The sequence below is a fragment of the Cervus elaphus genome, chromosome 28 (assembly GCF_910594005.1).
Source record: "Cervus elaphus chromosome 28, mCerEla1.1, whole genome shotgun sequence".
Lineage (NCBI taxonomy): Eukaryota > Metazoa > Chordata > Mammalia > Artiodactyla > Cervidae > Cervus > Cervus elaphus.
Window position 1 is genome coordinate 46,980,864 of NC_057842.1, and position 21,558 is coordinate 47,002,421.

A 21,558-nucleotide genomic window follows, 5' to 3' on the forward strand; every position below is an offset into this window, starting at 1 on the left:
AAAAAAATTGGAACATCGAAAACTAAAAGAAATAAGAAAAACCATCACTTGCCAGCAATAACCATTATAAATAATTTGATATATTTATTTTTTACTACCTGTTTCAAATACATAGTGTAAATGTATGTCTATATTACATATATGTAACTTAAAGTCCGTTGTATTATTTTTTAAATTTTACTTATTTGTCTGCACTGCATTTTAGTGGTGGCGTGCAGGCTGTTTGATTTTTTTCACAGCATGCAGGTTCTTTAGTTGTAGCATGTGGGATCTAGTTCCCCAACCAGGAATCTAACCCAGGCCCCCTGCACTGAGAGCGCAGAGTCTTTGCCATTGGACCACCAGTGAAGTCCCCACTGTTTTATTTTTAAAGTAGTTTGTAACCATTCTAGAAAATTTGGAAAATGGAGAATATAGATAGGAGAAAATGAAAATCCCATTAAGTAATTACACTGTTCTTAGATAACACTATTAATATTTTGCTGAATTTTTTAGTTTTTTAAGTATGTAGTTAGAAAAATAGTTGGAGTTACAATGTATACCTAATTTTAAAGAATAAATAAAGCATTAATTAATCACAGATTATAGACTAAAAATATGAAATAAAATCTTGTCATTTTTTTGTTTACTTGGCTTCTTAGTGCCAAGAAATACCTAGAGATTTGAGTAATTTAATAAAAAGAGTTAAAAATTATTTTTTATATGTAGGAAGGTTAGACTAAAATTTTATAAAATCATCTCTTATCTCAGTCTCTTAATATAATCTATTTTGGTTATTCTTCCAGAGGTTTTCTGACATATACAAATTTTTATTTTTTAAAAGCATTGTTCCTCTTATAACTTTTGAATTTAGAAATATATTGTTTAAAATAGATTCATTTATAGATCTAATTTTTTAAATGGCTATCTATTCTTAAATCTATTGACCTCTCAGCAGACGTGAAGAGATACCTCATGTCCAAGGTAAGAGAAACCCAAGTAAGACAGTAGGTGCTAAGAGAGGGCATCAGAGGGCAGACAGACGGAAACCACGATCACAGACAACTAGCCAGTCTGATCACATGGACCACAGCCTTGTCTAACTCAATGTAAGCCATGCCGTGTGGGGCCACCCAAGATGGACGGGTCATGGTGAAGAGGTCTGACAGAATGTGGTCCACTGGAGAAGGAAATGGCAAACCACTTCAGTATTCTTGCCTTGAGAACCCCATGAACAGTATGAAAAGGCAAAAAGACAGGACACTGAAAGATGAACTCCCCAGGTCGGTAGGTGCCTAATATGCTACTGGAGATCAGTAGAGAAATAACTCCAGAAAGAATGAAGGGATGGAGCCAAAGCAACAACAACACCCAGTTGTGGATGTGACTGGTGATAGAAGCAAGGTCCAGTGCTGTAAAGAGCAGCATTGCATAGGAACCTGGAATGTCAGGTCCATGAATCAAGGCAAATTGGAAGTGGTCAAATAGGAGATAGCAAGAGCGAATGTTGACATTCTAGGAATCAGTGAACTAAAATGGACTGGATGGGTGAATTTAGCTCAGATGGCCATTACATCTACTACTGTGGGCCGGAATCCCTAAAAAGAAATGGAGTAGCCATGATAGTCAACAAAGAGTCCAAAATGCAGTACTTGGATGCAGTCTCCAAAATGACAGAATGATCTCTGTTTGTTTCCAAGGCAAACCATTCAGTGTCATGGTAATCCAAGTCTATACCCCGACCAGTAATGCTGAAGAAGCTGAACTTGAACGGTTCTATGAAGACCTACAAGGCCTTTTGGAACTAACACCCAAAAAAGATGTCCTTTTCATTATAGGGGACTGGAATGCAAAAGGAGGAAGTCAAGAAACCCCTGGAATAACAGGCAAGTTTGGCCTTGGAGTACAGAATGAAGCAGGGCAAAGGCTAAAAGAGTTTTGCCAAGAGAACACACTGGTCACAGCAAACACCCTTTTCCAACAACACAAGAGAAGACTCTGCACATGGACGTCACCAGATGGCCAAAACTGAAATCAGATTGATTATATTCTTTGCAGCCAAAGATGGAGAAGCTCTATGTAGTCAACAAAAATAAGACCAGGAACTGACTGTGGCTCAGATCATGAACTCCTTATTGCCAAATTCAGACTAAAATTGAAGAAAGTAGAGAAAACCACTAGACCATTCAGGTATGACCTAAATCAAATCCCTTATGACTATACAGTGGAAGTGAGAAATAGACTTAAGGGACTAGATCTGATAGACAGAGTGCCTGATGAACTATGGGCAGAGGTTTGTGACATTGTACAGGAGATAGGAATCAAGACCATCCCTAAGAAAAAGAAATTCAAAAAAGCAAAATGGCTGTCTGAGGAGACCTTACAAATAGCTGTGAAAAGAAGAGAAGCGAAAAGCAAAGGAGAAAAGGAAAGATATTCCCACTTGAATGCAGAATTCCAAAGAATAGCAAGGAGAAATAAGAAAGCCTTCCTCAGCGATCAATGCAAAGAAATAGAGGAAAACAGTAGAATGGGAAAGACTAGAGATCTCTTCAAGAAAATTAGAGATTCCAAGGGGACATTTCATGCAAAGATGGGTTCAATAAAGGACAGAAATGGTATGGACCTAATCGAAGCACAAGATACTGAGAAGAGGTGGCAAGAATACACAGAAGAACTCTACAGAAGAGATCTTCATGACCCAGATAATCACGATGGTGTAATCACTAACCTAGAGCCAGACATCCTGGAATGTGAAGTCAAGTGGGCCTTAGGAAACATCACTACGGACAAAGCTAATGGAGGTAATGGAATTCCAGTTGAGCTCTTTCAAATCCTAAAAGATAATGCTGTGAAAGTGCTGTACTCAATATGCCAGCAAATTTGGAAAACTCAGCAGTGGCCACAGGACTGGAAAAGGTCAGTTTTCATTCCAGTCCCTAAGAGATGGATGAAACTGGAGCCCATTATACAGAGTGAAGTAAGCCAGAAAGATAAAGAACATTACAGCATACTAACACATATATATGGAATTTAGAAAGATGGTAACGATAACCCTATATGCAAAACAGAAAAAGAGACACAGAAATACAGAACAGACTTTTGAACTCTGTGGGAGAAGGCGAGGGTGGGATGTTTCAAAAGAACAGCATGTATACTATCTATGGTGAAACAGATCACCAGCCCACGTGGGATGCATGAGACAAGTGCTCGGGCCTGGTGCACTGGGAAGACCCAGAGGAATCGGGTGGAGAGGGAGGTGGGAGGAGGGGATCGGGATGGGGAATACGTGTAAATCTATGGCTGATTCATATCAATGTATGACAAAACCCCCCCAAAAAAAAAAAATAAATAAATAAAAAAAAAACAAAAAAAACCCACAAACCATTACATGTTACTGTAACTAACTCAATTTCAAAAATAAATGTATTTTCTGAAAGATTAAAAAAAAAAAAAAAAGGCAATGCCAAAGAATGCTCAAACTACCGCACAATTGCACTCATCTTACATGCTGGTAAAGTACTGCTCAAAATTCTCCAAGCCAGGCTTCAACAATACGTGAACCGTGAACTTTCAGATGTTCAAGCTGGTTTTAGAAAAGGCAGAGGAACCAGAGATCAAATTGCCAACATCTGCTGGATCAACGAAAAAGCAAGAGAGTTCCAGAAAAACATCTACTTCTGCTTTATTGACTATGCCAAAGTCTTTAACTGCTGTGGATCACAATAAACTGTGGAAAATTCTGAAAGAGATAGGAATGCCAGACCACCTGACCTGACTCTTGAGAAACCTGTATGCAGGTCAAGAAGCAACAGTTAGAACTGGACATGGAACAACAGACTGGTTTCAAATATGAAAAGGAGTATGTCAAGGCTGTATATTGTCACCCTGCTTATTTAACTTATATGCAGAGTACACTATGAGAAACGCTGGGTTGGAAGAAGCACAAGCTGGAATCAAGATTGCCGGGAGAAATGTCAATAACCTCAGATATGCAGATGACACCACCCTTATGGCAGAAAGCGAAGAAGAACTTAAGAGCCTCTTGATGAAAGTGAAAGAGGAGAGTGAAAAACTTGGGATAAAGCTCAACATTCAGAAAACTAAGATCATGGCATCCAGTCCCATCACTTCATGGCAAATAGATGGGGAAACAGTGGAAACAGTGGCAGACTTTATTTCTAGGGGCTCCAAAATCACTGCAGATAGTGACTGCAGCCATGAAATTAAAAGACGCTTACTCCTTGGAAGGAAACTTTTGACCAACCTAGATAGCATATTAAAAAGCAGAGACATTACTTTGTCAACAAAGGTCCGTCTAGTCAAGGCTATTGTTTTTCCATTGGTCATGTATGGATGTGAGAGTTGGACTATAAAGAAAGCTGAGTGCCAAGGAATTGATGTTTTTGAACTGTAGTGTTGGAGAAGACTGTTGAGAGTCCCTTGAACTGCAAGGAGATCCAGCCAGTCCATCCTAAAGGAGATCAGTCTGGATATTCATTGGAAGGACTGATGTTGTAGTGGAAAGTCCAATACTTTGGCCACCTGATGCGAAGAGCTGACTCATTTGAAAGACCCTTGATGCTGGGAAAGATTGAGGGCAGGAGGAGAAGGTGATGACAGATGATGAGATGGTTGGATGGAATCACCAACTCAATGGACATAAGTTTGGGTAAACTCCAGGAGCTGGTGATGGACAGGGAGGCCTGGCTTGCTGCGCCTCATGAGGTCACAAAGAGTCAGACAGGACTGAGTGACTGAACTGAACTGAATGGATATTGTCCTTCATTGCTAAATTTTCCTGTTTATGAATAATGCTGAGCAAGTAAGGAATTTGTATGCTTTTTATACTGGCAGATCAGTTGATTATTATTTTTTTCAGTTCTTGTCTGGAGAACCTCAGGGACGGTGGATCCTGGTGGACTGCTGTCTGTGGGGTCGCACAGAGTCGGACACGACTGAAGTGACTTAGCAGCAGCAACAGTTTGATTATTTATAAATATAGGATAAGTAGGATAAGTATATAGGGAAAATTCTTAAAAGGGAAATTTTTGCATGCAGAGTATATAAATTTTTATAACTTTGAGATATTCCTCACGTAAACTTCAGAAAGATCCCATTATTGACATCAGCAGGGAATTAGAGTCCCTGTTTCTTATATTCTGTCAGTGTAAGAAATAATCATTTTTATTTCCATAGTTTCTTATATGTTTACTTTGTATTGGAATAGATTTCCTGTCTTTATTTTTTTACATTATTCTACCATCATTTAAAAAAATTGTTTTTTAATGTCCCTAGATATGCAGATAGGGACATTTATAACTCTGCAAATATTTTTCCCAGTTTATCATTTGCCTTTTAATTTTATTAAGGTAGACATATAGATTTCCATATAGATTATAAATTTATAAAAATTCGATAATGAAGATTCTAAGTTAGGTTGCAAGTTGATTATTACTTTCCTTACTTTTTTTTTTTTTAATATATTCTTCCCTACTCACAAGATTTTGTATACTTATATGTTTTTCTACATTTTTTGGTAACATTTTTGTTTCTGTTTTTACATACCAGTTTTTAAGCCATCTGGACTTTATTTTGGTTTATGTTATAAGCCAGGGCTCTTTAATTTTTTTCTAAGTGGTTTATATTTAAATGCTGTTTAATAAATTACTATATTTTCCTTCATGATTTGGTTGGTATGAGCTTTTAAAATGCAGGAAATAATTATTCAAGTTCTTTAGTACTAAAATTGTTAGTTTGCTACTGTTATAGAATTAAAAACACTTGGATTAGTGATACACAATATGTCTCCTGGGCCTATAGTCATAGTTAGCAATACTGAAAAGAACTGCACATTTTGCTATTTAACTGATAGAGAAGTATAGTGGCAAATCCATTTAAACTGTGGTGCAGGATTTGGGCAAAGAGCAGAAGCCACGGAGGCTGAGGGGAAACTACATGGACCTCAGCTTTATCTTCAAGTGAAAAATCCACTTTTCAGCACTTGGTCAAAATGGAGTCCTTGCTTTGAATTTAACCAGAGTAAATCTTAAAGTTTTTTAAACCATAACTTTCCTTTTACACTAGACCCAGTAATCAATAGGTATAGTGTTTGCCCTTCTAGACCAAAACTATGTACTTTTCCCCTTTTTTGCACTTTCTGGAACATTCTGTTTATCCTTTAGATTGTAAAATGTCTTCTTCCATATCCATTATTTAATCTAGAACAATCTTACTGAAGAGCTGTAGGAGACTAGAGTTGTGTTCTAGTTGTAGGAGCAAGAATCTGTATCATCAGTAACTTTAAAGTATTTTTATGTTGCTGACAGTATTTTGTTTATCTACAGGACAGCCTTAAATTTCTAACTTTTGTTTCATTATCTGTTAGTAATGAATGTCAGACTATATGACTACTTTGTATAAAATAGAAATATGTCATTTTTATTAACTGTAATTTTACATTGTATAATTCAGGTGTCATAATACTCAACCAAAGACAGTTTCATTTATTTTTCTCATACATGCTTAAGCTTGATGAGCCATAATCTTAGCTTAAGATCCACTGGTTATTCAGGTAGGGGGCCCAGTCATTGTTTATAGTTTAGAAGAGGAGTAAGATTTCAGGTATTGTTTGTGAATATCAGTTTACAGAATATTTTCAGTCTAGATATTAAAATTGGAGGCTCACCTAATTTTTCAAAATTTATTTATATGAATTGTGATATTGAAATTCTGTGCTATAATTTGTGTAAGAATCAGTGTCAAGGCTCATTTTCTCACCTGTCCTGATGAAGTGGTATATTTGTATTTAAAATCTGCCTCTAATATCTTTCATCCCTTTTTATTTTTGGTCACCTTTGTTAATTTTTTAGGCAAAGGTTAATATGCATAGATAAACTAATGTTGAATTTTATTTCACTTTATTGACATATATATTCAGGTCTTTAGATATTCTCTTGCCCTAATTAGGAATTGCTCATATGTTAGGGTTTTGTTAGGAAGATTCAGGCATCCTTTTAACATTCACTTGAATTTCTAAGGTAAGTTTAGGCATTTCATCAATAAAGTATTTAATAGTATTTAATAGTGACCAAACTACTTCCTAGCTAGAAAAGAAAACTTTTAGTTTTAGAGATCTATTTCTATTGGATTGTTTTTTTTCTCTGTGAATATGTGCATATCATCTGTGAAATAAATATTAATAGAAAATCTTGGTGCATTATTTGACAATTTTTTTTAGTGTATGTGGTAAGATATATTTAACATTTAAATCATTTTTAAATGTACAGTTCTATGTACATTCACATTGTCATACAGCCATCACTTCCATTCATCTCCTGAGATTTTTCATTTTCTTCAGTTGAAATTGTGCCTATTAAACACTAACTTTCCATTTCCCATACCCCCTGTCTCTGGCAACCACCATTCTACTCTCTGTCTATATGAGTTTGATTACTTTAGGTCCCTTATAGGTAGAATCAATATGGTGCCTTTTTGTGATAGGCTTATTTCACTTAGCATAATGTCCTCAAGATTCATCCATAGTGTAGCATATGTCAGAATTCCCTTCCTTTTTAAGGGTGAATAGTATTCTGTTGTATGTGTTTACCGCATTGTGCTTATCCTTCCATCCATGGATGGTTACTTATGTTGCATCCACAATTTGGCTGTTGTAAGTAATGCTGTTATGAACGTGGCATATACAAAAATCTGAGTCTCTGCTTTCTGTTCTTTTGGATATATACTATAATCCTATGCTTAATTTTTTGAGAAACTGTCTTACTGTTTTCCATAGTTGGCTGCACTGTTTTATATTACCCTCAGCAGTTGCATAAGGGGTTTCAATTTCTGCATGTCCTTTCCCAAACTGTATTTTTTCTGATGCCTTTTTTTTTTAAAATAACTGTCATCTTAATACCTGTGAGTTAGACAGCTCAGTGTAGGTTTTTTTTTTAACATTAAAAAAAATCAATTTACTTCTTTTGGCTGTGCTGGGTCTTCACTGCTGCACAGGCTTTTCTGTAGCTGCAGGGATCGGGGTTACTTGGTGGCTGTGGTGTGCAGGCTTCTCATTGCCAGGCCTTCTCTCGTTGTGGAGCACGAGGTCTAAGGCATGCAGGCTTCAGCAGTTGTGGTGCATGTGCTCAGTAGCTGCAAGTCACAGGCTCTAGAGGACAGACTCAGTAGGTGTAGCACACGGGCTTAGTTTAAGCTCCTCAGCATGTGAGATCTTCCTGGACCAGGGATCAAACCCACTGGAAGGTGGACTCTACCACTGAACCACCAGCGAAGCCCTCAGCCCTCAGTGTGGTTTTGATATGCATTTCCCTAATGACAGGTGATTTTTGATTGAACATCTTTTGAATGCTTATAAGCCATTTGTGTATTTTCTTTGGAAAAATGTCTGTTTGAACCCTGTCCCTATTTTTTAAATTGGGTTTTTGTTGTTAAGTTGTAGGAGCTCTATATATTGGGTTGGGCAAAAAGTTCATTTGGGTTTTCCCGTAAGATATTGCAGAAGAAACTTAACGTACGTTTTGGCCAATGTATTTTCTCAATATTGATTCCTTGTCATATTTATGATTTAAAAATATTTTCTCCTGTGGCTCACCTTTTCACTCAGTTCATGGTATCCTTTGGCACCCAAGTTTTAATTTTATGTCCAATTTATCTATTTTTCTTTTGTTGCCTGTGTCTTTGGTATCATATCCTAGAAATCATTACCAAATCCACTGTCATAAAGCTTTTCCCCTGGATTTTCTTCTAAGAATTTTATAGGTTTACCTCTTCATTTAGTTCTCTGATTCATTTTGAGTTAACTGTATACGGTGTTAGGAAAAGGTCTAACTTCATTTTTTTGTAGTGAATATTCAGTTTTCTCAGCACAATTTGTTGAAAGGACTGTCCTTTTTCTGTTGAATGTTCTTAACACTCCTGTCAAAAATCATTTGGCTGTATATTTGAGGGTTTATTTTGAGGTTCTCCATTCTATTTCTGTCTTTATGTCAGTACGCACTGTTTTGATTACTGTAGATTTGTAGTTTAAATTTCAAAATTAGAAACTGTGAGACTTCTGACTTTGTTCACCTTTCTGTAGTCTCACTATGTTCAGTTCAGTCACTCAGTTGTGTCCGACTCTTTGAGCCCCCATAGACTGCAGCTCACCAGGCTTCCCTGTGCATCAACAACTCCCAGAGCTTACTGAAACCCATGTCCATAGAGTTGGTGATGCCATCCAACCATCTCATCCTCTGTTGTCCTCTTCTCCTCCCTCTTTCCCACCATCAGGAGCTTTTCAAATGAGTCATCTCTTCACATCAGGTGGCCAAAGTATTGGAGCTTCAACTTCAGCATCAGTTCTTCCAATGAATATTCAGGACTGATTTCCTTTAGGATGGACTGGTTGGATCTCCTTGCAGTCCAAGGGACTCTCAACAGTCTTCTCCAACACCACAGTTCAAAAGCATCAATTCTTTGGTGCTCAGCTTTGTTTATAGTCCAGCTCTCACATCCATACACGACTACTGGAAAACCATAGCTTTGACTAGACAAGACTTTTGTTGGCCAAGTAATGTCTCTGCTTTTTAATATGCTATCTAGGTTGGTCAAAACTTTCCTTCCAAGGAGTAAGCATCTTTTAATTTCATGGCTGCATGCACCATCACTGATTTTGGAGCCCAAGAAAATAAAATCTGCCACTGTTTCCCCATCTATTTGCCATGAAGTGATGGGACCAGATGGCATGATCTTAGTTTTCTGAATGTTGAGCTTTAGCCAACTTTTTCACTCTCCTCTTTCACTTTCATCAAGAGGCTCTTTAGTTCTTCTTCACTTTCTGCCATAAGGGCGGTGTCATCTGCATATCTGAGGTTATTGATATTTCTCCCGGCAATCTTGATTCCAGCTTGTGCTTCATCCAGGCAAGCATTTCTCATGATGTACTGTGCATATAAGTTAAATAAGCAGGGTGACAATATACAGCCTTGACGTACTCCTTTCCCGATTTGGAACCAGTCTGTTGTTCCATGTCCAGTTCTAACTGTTGCTTCCTGACCTGCATACAGATTTCTTAAGAGTCAGGTCAGGTGGTCTGGCATTCCCACCTCTTTCAGAATTTTCCACAGTTTGTTGTGATCTACATAGTCAAAGGCTTTGGCATAGTCAATAAAGCAGAAATAGATGTTTTTCTGGAACTCTCTTGCTTTTTCATTGATCCAGCAGATGTTGCAAATTTGATCTCTGGTTCCTCTGCCTTTTCTAAAACCAGCTTGAGCATCTGGAAGTTCACGGTTCACGTATTGTTGAAGCCTGGCTTGGAGAATTTTGAACAGTACTTTGCTAATGTGTGAGATGAGTGCAATTGTGTGGTAGTTTGAGCATTCTTTGGCATTGCCTTTCTTTGAGATTGGAATAAAACTGACCTTTTCCAGTCCTGTGACCACTGCTGAGTTTTCCAAATTTGCTGACATATTGAGTGCAGCACTTTCACAGCATCATCTTTCAGGATTTGAAATAGCTCAACTGGAATTCCATCACCTCCACTAGCTTTGTTCGTAGTGATGCTTCCTAAGGCCCACTTGACTTCACATTCCAGGACATCTGACTCCAAGTAAGTGATCACACCATCGTGGTTATCTGGGTCATGAAGATCTTTTTTGTATAGTTCTTCTGTGTATTCTTGCCACCTCTTCTTAATATCTTCTGCTTCTGTTATGTCCATACCATTTCTGTCCTTTATTGAGCCCATCTTTGCATGAAATGTCCCTTGGTATCTCTAATTTTCTTGAAGAGATCTCTAGTCTTTCCCATTCTATTGTTTTCCTCTTATTTCTTTGCATTGATCGCTGAGGAAGGCTTTCTTATTTCTCCTTGCTATTCTTTGGAACTCTGCATTCAAATGCATTCTCATTATGTCAGGTAACATTTAAAAAAATGCATCCAATGTAAATCTCTAGAAAGATAAGTGTAAAGAATTTTCTGGTTTTCCCACTGTGTAAAAGAATACAAAACAAAAATCTTTGAGCCTAGATATTTTTCACAGACAGGGAAATCATTTTGGATTGCACATAAAAGCCTCTGTTGCTTGAATTAATCAAGTGAACCATTTATTTATTCATCAAATATTTAATGAATGCTAGATATGAGTCATTTTTATAATTTGAAATATATCTATTTCAAAGATTTTTCTTGCATGGTTACAACTTACTAGATATGAACTCTTAGTTCCAGGGTCCCACATGGTGGATTTGCTAATATCATGGGTGGAAGTGGATTGCAAAACTTCACAATTGCTGCTGTGCCATATACTCCAAATCTTCTACCTACTTCAAGCACATGGTATGTTAAATTGGTTTATTTAAATGCACTGTGAATTGTCTGATTAATTTTAAATGATCAAGGGTCTGACTGCTTATTGCTTCATTGAGAGGAAAATCTCAACAGTGATCTCTGTTCATTTTGTAATCACTGATAAAGAACTATATAGTAATAGTTTCTTGCCTTCCGCTTTGTAGGTAGGGAAAATGTTTGAGGAAACCACCTACTTATATTCTGTGTGTGCATGCATGCTAAGTTGCCTCAGTTGTGTCTGACTCTTTGCGACTGTATGGACTGTAGCCCGCCAGGCTTCTTTGTCCATAGGATTCTCCAGGCAAGAATACTGGAGTCGGTTGCCTTGCTCTCCTCCAGGGATCTTCCCAACCCAGGGACCAAACCCATGTCTCTTTTGTCTCCTGCATCCGCAGGTGGGCTCTTTACCACTAGTGCCACCTGGGAAGCCCCACATATACTCTGATTGGATACATAGAGTTCAAATATCACTAAAGTTACACTCTCACAAGTATCACTGAGTTACGCCATCATTTCAAACTTAATTGCCCTATTGCTTATTTATTTTAGGCTGGAGGGAACTTATTTTTGTCTGGTACATTTGCATACTAAAGGAAACTGCAGTGCAGCAGGGTTTGGTGTTTTTTTTTTCCTTTTTAAATACTACTTCAGGGTTTTCCAATTTGAATGCAAATTTGAGAGGGTGGTTTTATGTTAATTTTGAGTAGTGTTTTCACTTCTAGACAAAACAATAAAATATTTCAGAGCTTTCCTATTTAATAGTGGTATATTTTTCTTTTAAAGCATCAACATGCTCAAGTTACCTGAATACCCAAGCAAAGAAATACTCAAGGACAGGCTTCTTGTGGCACTGCATTGTGGCAGCTATGGTTACACAATGGCATGATGAAGTCTGGGAAATTCATCTGACCGCTGATGCGCAATTCAGAGTGGCAGAAGTAATTTAGGAAACTGTCAACAGAAAAGCAGCCCAAATGCAGCCCACAGGCAGGGCTGATGTTTGAAATTCATAAAGGATCAGGTTTTCTTTTTTTCTCTCTCACTTTCCCTTTTATGTTTTCTCAGTTTGTGATACAATTAGAAAATATAAAATCACAGTAGTTGTCATTTCAAAAATGCTAATTGAAAATAATAGAAACTGTCCTTTTTCACATTTCTTTAATCTTATCCAAGAGTGTGTTAAGGCAGCATCCTATTCTACATTCCACATCTCCTATGTAACTGTTATGTTAAAAAGGTGTTCTCTCTTTATTTTTCTATATAATAAATTGTATTAGGACATCCAGCCTGGTATGTCCTATTGCATGTAAAGTGCCATTTATATTTTGGAAAACTACTGTATAGAATGGGTTAATTTACATTGTGTATAAAGCCACAAATATGTATTTTCCCATATTGAATCTATATTGCAATGATGTTTTTTAGCTTTTCAGTATTTTAATATGTAAAGTTTAGACTGATGTGACTAATAAACAGCTGATGAAATGACATCTGATTTATATATTAAAGCCTTTGCTGTATTGTATGAATTATTGTCTCAAAGTTATTTTTATGCTTTGTTTTAATTATATTTAGATAAAATAATATTTTGCCATGTTTCTTTTCATTACTATTGTTTTATCTATGAACTGTAATGTCACATTTGAAAACATAATCCAGTGTGCAGATTACAATTTAAGTATGTAATTCTTCCTTAAATTTGCTTTTTATGGTTAAAATATTGAATTCAAGTGATATATACCTAATACAAAGCATTGGATTTTTAAATTTTAGGGTGGGCTAATCAGTTTTCTTTTGAAAAGACATATTTGAATAGTTACAGCATACCTTTTAAGGGGGAAGCAGGAACACTCCAACATTCAAAAATATTAATGGAGGAATTTGTAATGTTTAGGGCCTTGCCTCTGGAAACTAAAAATAGGCTATCGCGTGGCATCATTATTGGTAAAACGACTCTTATATGCATATTTTCTCATATATATGCAAATACAGCACCACTGTAGTTGTCACTGACAAATATAGACAATGTGTATATCAGTATAGACAAAATGTATATACGTGTACATAGGCTTGTATGTTGAAAAAAGCTTTGCTTTGCTAAGTTATAAAACTTCTTTAATACATGTTTTTGGTCCTCTTCCATTATTGTTGGTTTTTTTAATGTTAAGAAAACATGTTTCAACAGATTACATTAGAAACAAGGAAATCTCTTAAAATTACTAGTAGCTCTAAAATTAGAATTCAGATGCTTTATTTATAATAATTGAAGCTAGTAGTTTTTAAAACATTGGGTTTTGAAATTTTTGTACAAGAGGTCATTGCCTTCTAACCTCAAATAGGTTATTTAATATTATGTTGCTTATAATTTTAGTATTTATAAACATTTATTTCTGTTTATAATCATACATTGGCTTTGTCAGGCTGGTCCTTTTGCAGGTATTTATGGAGAGGAGATAATAAAACATTTACAAATCTCATGGTTTTATATCCATGAATTTGAATATTTTTATATAGAGCTAGCAATTTTAGAGTTTATTCTTTTATATTATCTTTAGTTTCTAAACTTTAAGAATTTAGTTAATATAAAAAGGTTTTATATGGATTAAAATTCCTATTTAAACTAGAGGCAGCAGGTCTTTAATTTATTCTGTTCCCACAATTTCTTCTGTAAGTAGATGAATATGTTGAATGCAAGTATAAAAAAGTGATTAGAGATTTTCTTCCCCTTTGGGTAAAAGATTACACTAATAGGAAAATAACTCTTACAACATGTGGTAATTTCATATAAGGAAGAAAACAGAGAAATACAGCATTTTACAGAAATGAAACTAGAAGGCAAAGGAGCGTATTGTAGGAAACTAATGAACACATCTGGGCAGGAGTAATATTATTGATACTATAATCATTATATCTATAATATGATTAAAGTAAGTCTAATTAAAGTTATTTGAGAGGATAGTGACCACATAGTTAATAAAAACCATCTTCTAATTCATCTAAAAACAAAAGGTAATATAATCTAATGAAATCTATGCTAAGCACAGCCAGTTGTGGTGATGTCTTTGTTGGCTTTGGTGGCAGAATGATAGCTTTAAACATAGGTTATGTGTTGGAGGCTCACAGATAATTCCCACTCACACATGGGTTTTGTTTGTCATGCCAATTGTAAATGTTGAATAAGTTGTCAACATTTTAAAAAATCAGGAGATTTCGCTTAGAAGTCAGTATTTTTGATTTTTGGGAAATGAGATAATTTACTGTTGGGCAGAGATTCCCTAGAAGCATTAGCAGGAGGCTGGAATTGAGTAAAAGTCCCTTCTTGGAATGCTGAACACGCTCTCCAATTTGCCATTTTCTTGCCCCAACCTGTTTCACTATTTTCCCGGACATCGATGGCATTGGAGTTTGCTTTTTTTTTTTTAAAAAAAAAATTGTGTTGATTAGAAATGTTCTCTTGGAGCATAAAGTGAAACAAATTCTTTGGAAGGCAATTTGGCAATATCAGACTTTTAAAATGTACACAAGTCTTTGACTCAACAATTCTGCATCTAAGAATTCATCTGTGGAGATACTTGTACACATATTTAACATATTTGTACAAGAATATTCACTGAAGACTTGTTCATTATAGAGAAAAATGGAAATAAATATCAGTAAGGGGTCGCTAATTGTGTTATATCTGTACCAATAGAGGAGAAGGCCATGGCACCCCACTCCAGTACTCTTGCCTGGCAAATCCCATGGATGGAGGAGCCTTGTAGGCTGCAGTCCATGGGGTCGCGAAGAGTCCGACACGACTGAGCAACTTCACTTTCTTTTCACTTTCATGCACTGGAGAAGGAAATGGCAACCCACTCCAGTGTTCTTGCCTGGAGAATCCCAGGGACTGGGGAGCCTGGTGGGCTGCCATCTATGGGGTCGCACAGAGTCGGACACGACTGAAGCGACTTAGCAGCAGCAGTAACAGCAGCATACCAATAGAATATTAATTCACATTTACAAAGAATGAATTGGATGTGTACTTTTGATATGTAAATGTTTCTTAAGTTCATTAAATGAAATAAGATTATCAAAGTGCTGTTACTATTAGTGTGTAAATACTGTATATATGTAGGGTTATATGCAAGAAAAGTTTCTGGGCCAGAGACATGCTATATCTGGGAAAGCGTAAGATGGGATGAAGACTTTTTCATTATAAAATGTTTTTATCCTATTTGTCTAAATCACAGTTCAGTTCCGCTGCTAAGTCGTGTCTGACTCTTTGCGACCCCATGGACTGCAGCACGCCAGGCCTCCCTGTCAATCACCAACTCCCGGAGCTTACTCAACTCATGTTCATAGAGTTGATAATGCCATCCAACCATCTCATCCTCTGTTGTCCCCTTCTCCTCCTGCTTTCAATCTTTCCCAGCATCAGGGTCTTTTCAAATGAGTCTGTTCTTTGCATCAGGTGGCCAAAGTATTGGAGCTTCAGCTTCAGCATTAGTCCTTCCAATGAGTATTCAGGACTGATTTCCTTTAGGATGGACTGGTTGGATCTTGCAGTCCAAGGGACTCTCAAGTCTTCTCCAACACCACAGTTCAAAAGCATCAATTCTTTGGCCCTCAGATTTCTTTATAGTCCAGCTCTCACATCCATACATGACTACTGGAAAAACGATAGCTTTGACTAGATGGACCTTTGTTGGTAAAATAGTATCTCTGCCTTTTAATATGCTGTTTAGTTTGGTCATAGTTTTTCTTCCAGGGAGCAAGCATCTAAATCACAAGCCTGTGTTATTTTCTATATGATATATGTATTACATGTCCAGTATCCTAAATCAAGAGAAATCTCAGTAGTAGGTTTTATTGAATATATAAAATGCCGCAGCAATAGTGATACATAATATTTTAATAATCACAAAACATTTTATAAAATGATTAAAATATCCTAATTAAATTCTTTTCCTAACAAAGTCAAAGAAAGAAATGCCTCCTTGCCCACAAAGCTCTGTTTCCATGTTGCCTGATAAACAGCACTGTATAGCACTCTTAAATTCTATTAATGAGAAATTTATTTGAATTTACACCTCCCCACCCCAGTTTTTGTTTTTTTTAAATAACAGAAGTGGTACTTATTTATTATGGTAAAATATGGAAAGCATGGATTTGTGTAGACTGGAAAAAGCACTAAATTATACTACCCAATAATTGTATTTCCTTCTAATCTTTCTCAATGCATTTTCCCCATAGTTGAATTCATAAAGGACATAGCATTTAGTATCTTTTTTATTTATTCATCATTTATATTAAGCTTTTCCTATGTTATTGCAGCTTATTTGTAAACTTTTTAAAAATGATGGCACAATGTTCTGTCATATAGATGTTTCATAATTTGCTTGACCAGATCTGTAAAAAAAAATTAAATTAGATTTCTAGTATTTTTTGCTTTTATAAATAAATAATAGGTGGCTTCTTTTAGCACTAGTTATATTCCAGGAGTAAGTAACATTTTCTGGGTTATTTGTTGAAATGTTCATCAGTTGCTCCATAGTTGTGGAATTACTGTTTGACGGTTCAGGAAAGGGCTGTTGGAACAGAGGACCCTTAAGGAAGACTGATAGGATTGTTCCAAAAGCACAATTAGGGCTGTGTACCCTCCCAGAATGTGAAAGGGTTAGAGCCAGAAGGCTGTGACAAAGGTAAATTAGCTTTAATGATTGCTTACTTCCAGTCTTCTCCCCAAGAATAGGGAAGGAAATTCATCTTGTATGTGACACAAGACCCAGTCTCAGGATCTGGAACTCAAGCATTTAATGTTATATAGTTCAGCTACACCAAGGGTCACTTACGTGCTTATGTGTTAAACTAGAAACCTAGCTTCCTTTTATAAGACTTCCCAAAAATGAACTCACGGTTTTTTTTGGAGTGCAACCCTTTTGTCAATTGGAGAATGTGTAATAGCTGTCTTTGTGAGTGGGCATTTAGCTAATATCAAAATTTTGGTTATTTTCACCACAAAATTTAGGCATATCCATGTGTACCTATAGTCACAGTTGCTTTTTCATGTGAAACATGCTCCTCTGTTTCCGCACTTATTAGGCAACAAAACATACTTTTAAGGTTAACAGTGGTAACATAAACCCCAACTTTGCAGTTTGATTTAAGATAATGTGGACAAGATTTCTGTTAGAATGTTTTTTGTGAAATTCTTAGGTCTTGGGTTATGGTTACCTGACTATTGGTCTGGTGTAAATTGGCATAAATTTGTTTATTTAATTTATAACTAGTCCTTTCATTTTACAGATGAGAAAATTAGAGACTGGAGAGGTGATGACATCTTAAGCCTTCATGGCTACTTAATCAAGCTAGAATTTAGAACTTAAATTTTCTGATTTTTAGTCCACTAGGTTTTCTTTTACTCCATGCTGTCTCTTTATGACATAACTGCATTATAAAAAGACTCTTAGAAAAACACCTGCAGCCTACTAATAGTCATGTAAGACAAGCCTGTTGGGAAACCATAACTTAATAAGCTGATAGTTAAGAGTGATTAATTGGACTATATTTCTTCTCTCCTACAGTGCCACAATAAGCGAGGGTGGATATTTTACCATCTCAAGATGAAAAAGAACAGATGTATTGCTAGATCGTAGATCATGGGTAGTCATTAACTTTTATTATCTTTATAAAAGTGTTCAATTTCAAGCATACTTGGTGCTTGGAAAGACATTGTGCATCTAATGTTGCAAAACCATTAAAACCATAAACTGAGAATATAATGACTATAATGGTATATTCGTGTGAGTGAATCGAGTCTAGCTGGGTGAAATGGAGGGGAAGAAGTCCTAGGTGGGTGCTGGTTATATGGTTAGTGGAGAAAACTTTTCTAAACAATTCAGCAAATTCCCTTAAATGCCTTGTATGTAATCAGTACTGATTTAGGGACAGTGGCCAGGTCACTCCCCTCAAAGAAAATAAAATGAAGTTGGGCAGATGGAAGGCCTACTTGGCGAGGTTTTAAAACTGTGGCATGTGGCATATGATAAGGGTAAAAACTAGTTACAGAAAGTATTAGTGAGGAGAAGAAGAGATTCATACAGACTGACTGTCCAAGACGGCTTTAAGCACCTGGTCTAATTGAATTGTCAAATTGCCCTCTAGATTTGGAGACAAATTGATTAGCCTGTTGATTGAGCAAATAGGTGAAAATGTTAAACATGATAAACTTAGAGTGAAATAAAACTAATATGTGCTAGTCACTGAGTTTTTCTAAAGTTTTTCATTACTGTATTATTAGCCTGCTCAGTTCTGTGTTCTTATTATTCATTGAGAATTCTGATCTGGTGGCATCATGATTTGAAGGCTATTGTGTATGGCTGTCTGTGTTTTTCTGAGAAGAGTGGCAATATCTGACTTTTTGAAAAGCTTATTGTGAAAGTGGGGAAGAGTTCTTAAAGTGGTGGCTATACAGTATTCAAGAAAAATTAATATTGTCATTCAAATTCAAAACCTCTAAAACAGTATGGAGGTTCCTCAGAAAATTAAACATAAGAGTTACCATATGATCCATCAGTTCCAGTTCTGAATAGTTATCTGAAGGAAATGAAAATACTTGAAATCTGCACCTCCATGTTCTTCTGCAGCATTATTTACAATAGCCATGATATGGATGCATGTGTCCATAGATGGATAAATGGATAAGGAAAATGTGGTACATGTATGAATGGAATATTCTTCAGCCATAAAAACAGCAAATCTTGCCATTTGTGATAACATGGATGGACCTTGAGGATGCTATGCTAAGTGAAGTAAGTCAGAAAGATGAACATCATATGATCTCAATGACGTGTGGAATCTTGAGAAACAAAAAGGACAAGTTCTCAGAACAGATGGGTGGTTGCAAGAGGTAGGAGGGTAGAGGGTGGATGAAATGGGTGAAAAGAGTCAAAAGGTATAAACCTAAAGTAAATAAATCATGGAAATGTAAACCATTACATTTATCACATTTAAGTATTATGATTAAGTATTACATTAATCACAACTTGGTGATTACAGTTCATAATTACTGCATATTTGAAAGTTGCTAAGAGAATCAATTTTACAAGAAAAGATTTTGTAATTATGTTACAAAAATATGACAGATGTTAACTAGACTTACTGTGGTGATCATTTTGCAATATATACAAATATTGAATTGATATGTTTTACATCTGAAATGAATATGTCAATTACATCTCAGTTTTTAAAAAGATAGCTATGGACTAGAAAAATGGGAGTTAGTAAACAACATGAAACAAACAGTTAAATATAAAATTTCATATCTTGCTTTAAAAAAAAAAGTTGAAAATATAGGGAACATGTGGCTTGAGAGTAATTAATCAGGGGGAAACTACACTGAGGATTTTTGGTGACTACTAGCTAGCTTCATAGAAGCCAAAACTGTAACATGAATGAATGAATACATAGTAGGGTATCAATGCATTAATAACCATATTTATTTCTTGCCATAAAGAGAAGTAGTAGGCACACTGCTGTTTTCTTTTCAGGCCATATACGGAGTGTATGTCCAGGGTTTCTCAACCTGATATTTTGGATACTTATGTTGTAGGGGGCTGTCTTGTGCAGTGTAGGATGTTTAGCAGCATTCCCGGCTCTTCTGTGGGCTTCCCTGATGGCTCAGTGATAAGGAATCTGCCTGCAATGCGGGAGACACGGGTTCAATCCTTGCATCAGGAAGATCCCCTGGAGAAGGAAATAGCAACCCACTCCAGTATTCTTGCCTGGAAAATCCTATGGACAGAGGAGCCTGGCAGGCTACAGTCCACGGGGTGGCCGAAGAGTCAGACATGATAGAGCAACTAAACAAAACTGGCCCCTACCCACTTTGTTGTGGTTCAGTCACTCAGTTGTGTCTGACTCTTTGCAATCCCTTGGACTGCAGCATGCCAGGTCTCCCTGTCTCTCATCATCTCCCGGAGTTTGCTCAAACTCATGTCCATGGAGTCGGTGATGCCATCCAAACATCTCTTCCTCTGTTGTCCCCTTCTCCTCCTGCCTTCAGTCTTTCCCAGCATCAGGGTCTTTTCCAGTGACTCGACTCTTCGCATCAGATGGCCAAAGTATTGGAGCTTCAGATTCAGCATTAGTCCTTCCCATGAATAGTCAGGGTTGATTTCCTTTAGGACTGATCATACATTAGGTATGATCTCCCTGCAGTCCAAGGGACTCTCAAGAGTCTTCTCCAACACCACAGTTTGAAAGCATCAATTCTTTTTTCTTTCTTTCGCTCAGCTTTCTTTATGGTCCAACTCTCACATCCTGGTCCAACTCTCACATCCACGCATACTACTGGTAAAACCATAGCTTTGACTATACAGACCTTTGTTGGCAAACTAATGTCTTTGGCTTTTTAATATGCTGTCTAGGTTTGTCATAGCTTTTCTTCCAAGGAACAAGCGTCTCTACCCACTAGATGTCAGTAGTATCTGTCCCTGGGTCATGACATTCAAAAATACCTGCAGACGTTGCCAATTGTCCCGTGGGAGGCAAAACTGCCTCTACTTGAGAACCACTGAGCTGGAGATGCCTCTGCAGACAGCTACTTTCACTTTCAAGGGGCACTTGGATACGGTGACATCTGACTCTAAGGTTGGCTCCTTTAGGGTGGGACTGCTTTGATTCTGCTAGGCATCTGGGTGCACCACCAACCCAGGATCATTCTAAACCCTAGTCCTACCTTGACGTTTCTTTGATACCACTCCAATGGTATGAATTTGGACTAGAAGCCCAAATGAAGGTCTGTTTTGTGGTTCCAAATTCTTAGGAAAGGCTTTTTCCTCTGCTACTAGTACTGCTGCTGCTGCTGCCAAGTCACTTCAGTCGTGTCCAACTCTGTGTGACCCCATAGACGGCAGCCCACCAGGCTCACCGTCCCTGGGATTCTCCAGGCAAGAACACTGGGGTGGGTTGCCATTTCCTTCTCCAATGAATGAAAGTGAAAAGTGAAAGTGAAGTCGCTCAGTCGTGTCCAACTCTTCGCGACCCCATGGACTGCAGCCCACCAGGCTCCTCTGTCCATGGGATTTTCCAGGCAAGAGCTACTAGCCCTAGGGAATGAGAAATTATTAATAGGTTTTCTTATCTGTGACGGAGGAGGCAGTGGATCTATGGGTCACTGAAGTCTCCTATTAGCCTTCCCTCCTTGGTCAGGCCCTGGACTTTGACTTGTGTCTCCATCCCCACAACCCT

General features: G+C 37.0%; 1 protein-coding gene across 5 annotated transcripts in view; it reads left to right on the top strand.

Annotated features, from left to right (window-relative positions):
* The window catches only part of HACE1 (HECT domain and ankyrin repeat containing E3 ubiquitin protein ligase 1), a 117,550-nt gene extending 104,099 nt beyond the window's left edge, over positions 1 to 13,451 (top strand). For all 5 annotated transcript variants that reach the window (XM_043889944.1, XM_043889946.1, XM_043889948.1 and 2 more), the window contains 2 exons: positions 11,203 to 11,316; positions 12,112 to 13,451. In XM_043889944.1, the coding sequence (XP_043745879.1) occupies positions 11,203 to 11,316; positions 12,112 to 12,214 (217 nt within the window). In that variant the 3' untranslated portion in view covers positions 12,215 to 13,451. The remainder of the gene's footprint in view (positions 1 to 11,202; positions 11,317 to 12,111) is intronic.
* Positions 13,452 to 21,558: the final 8,107 nt, after the last annotated feature.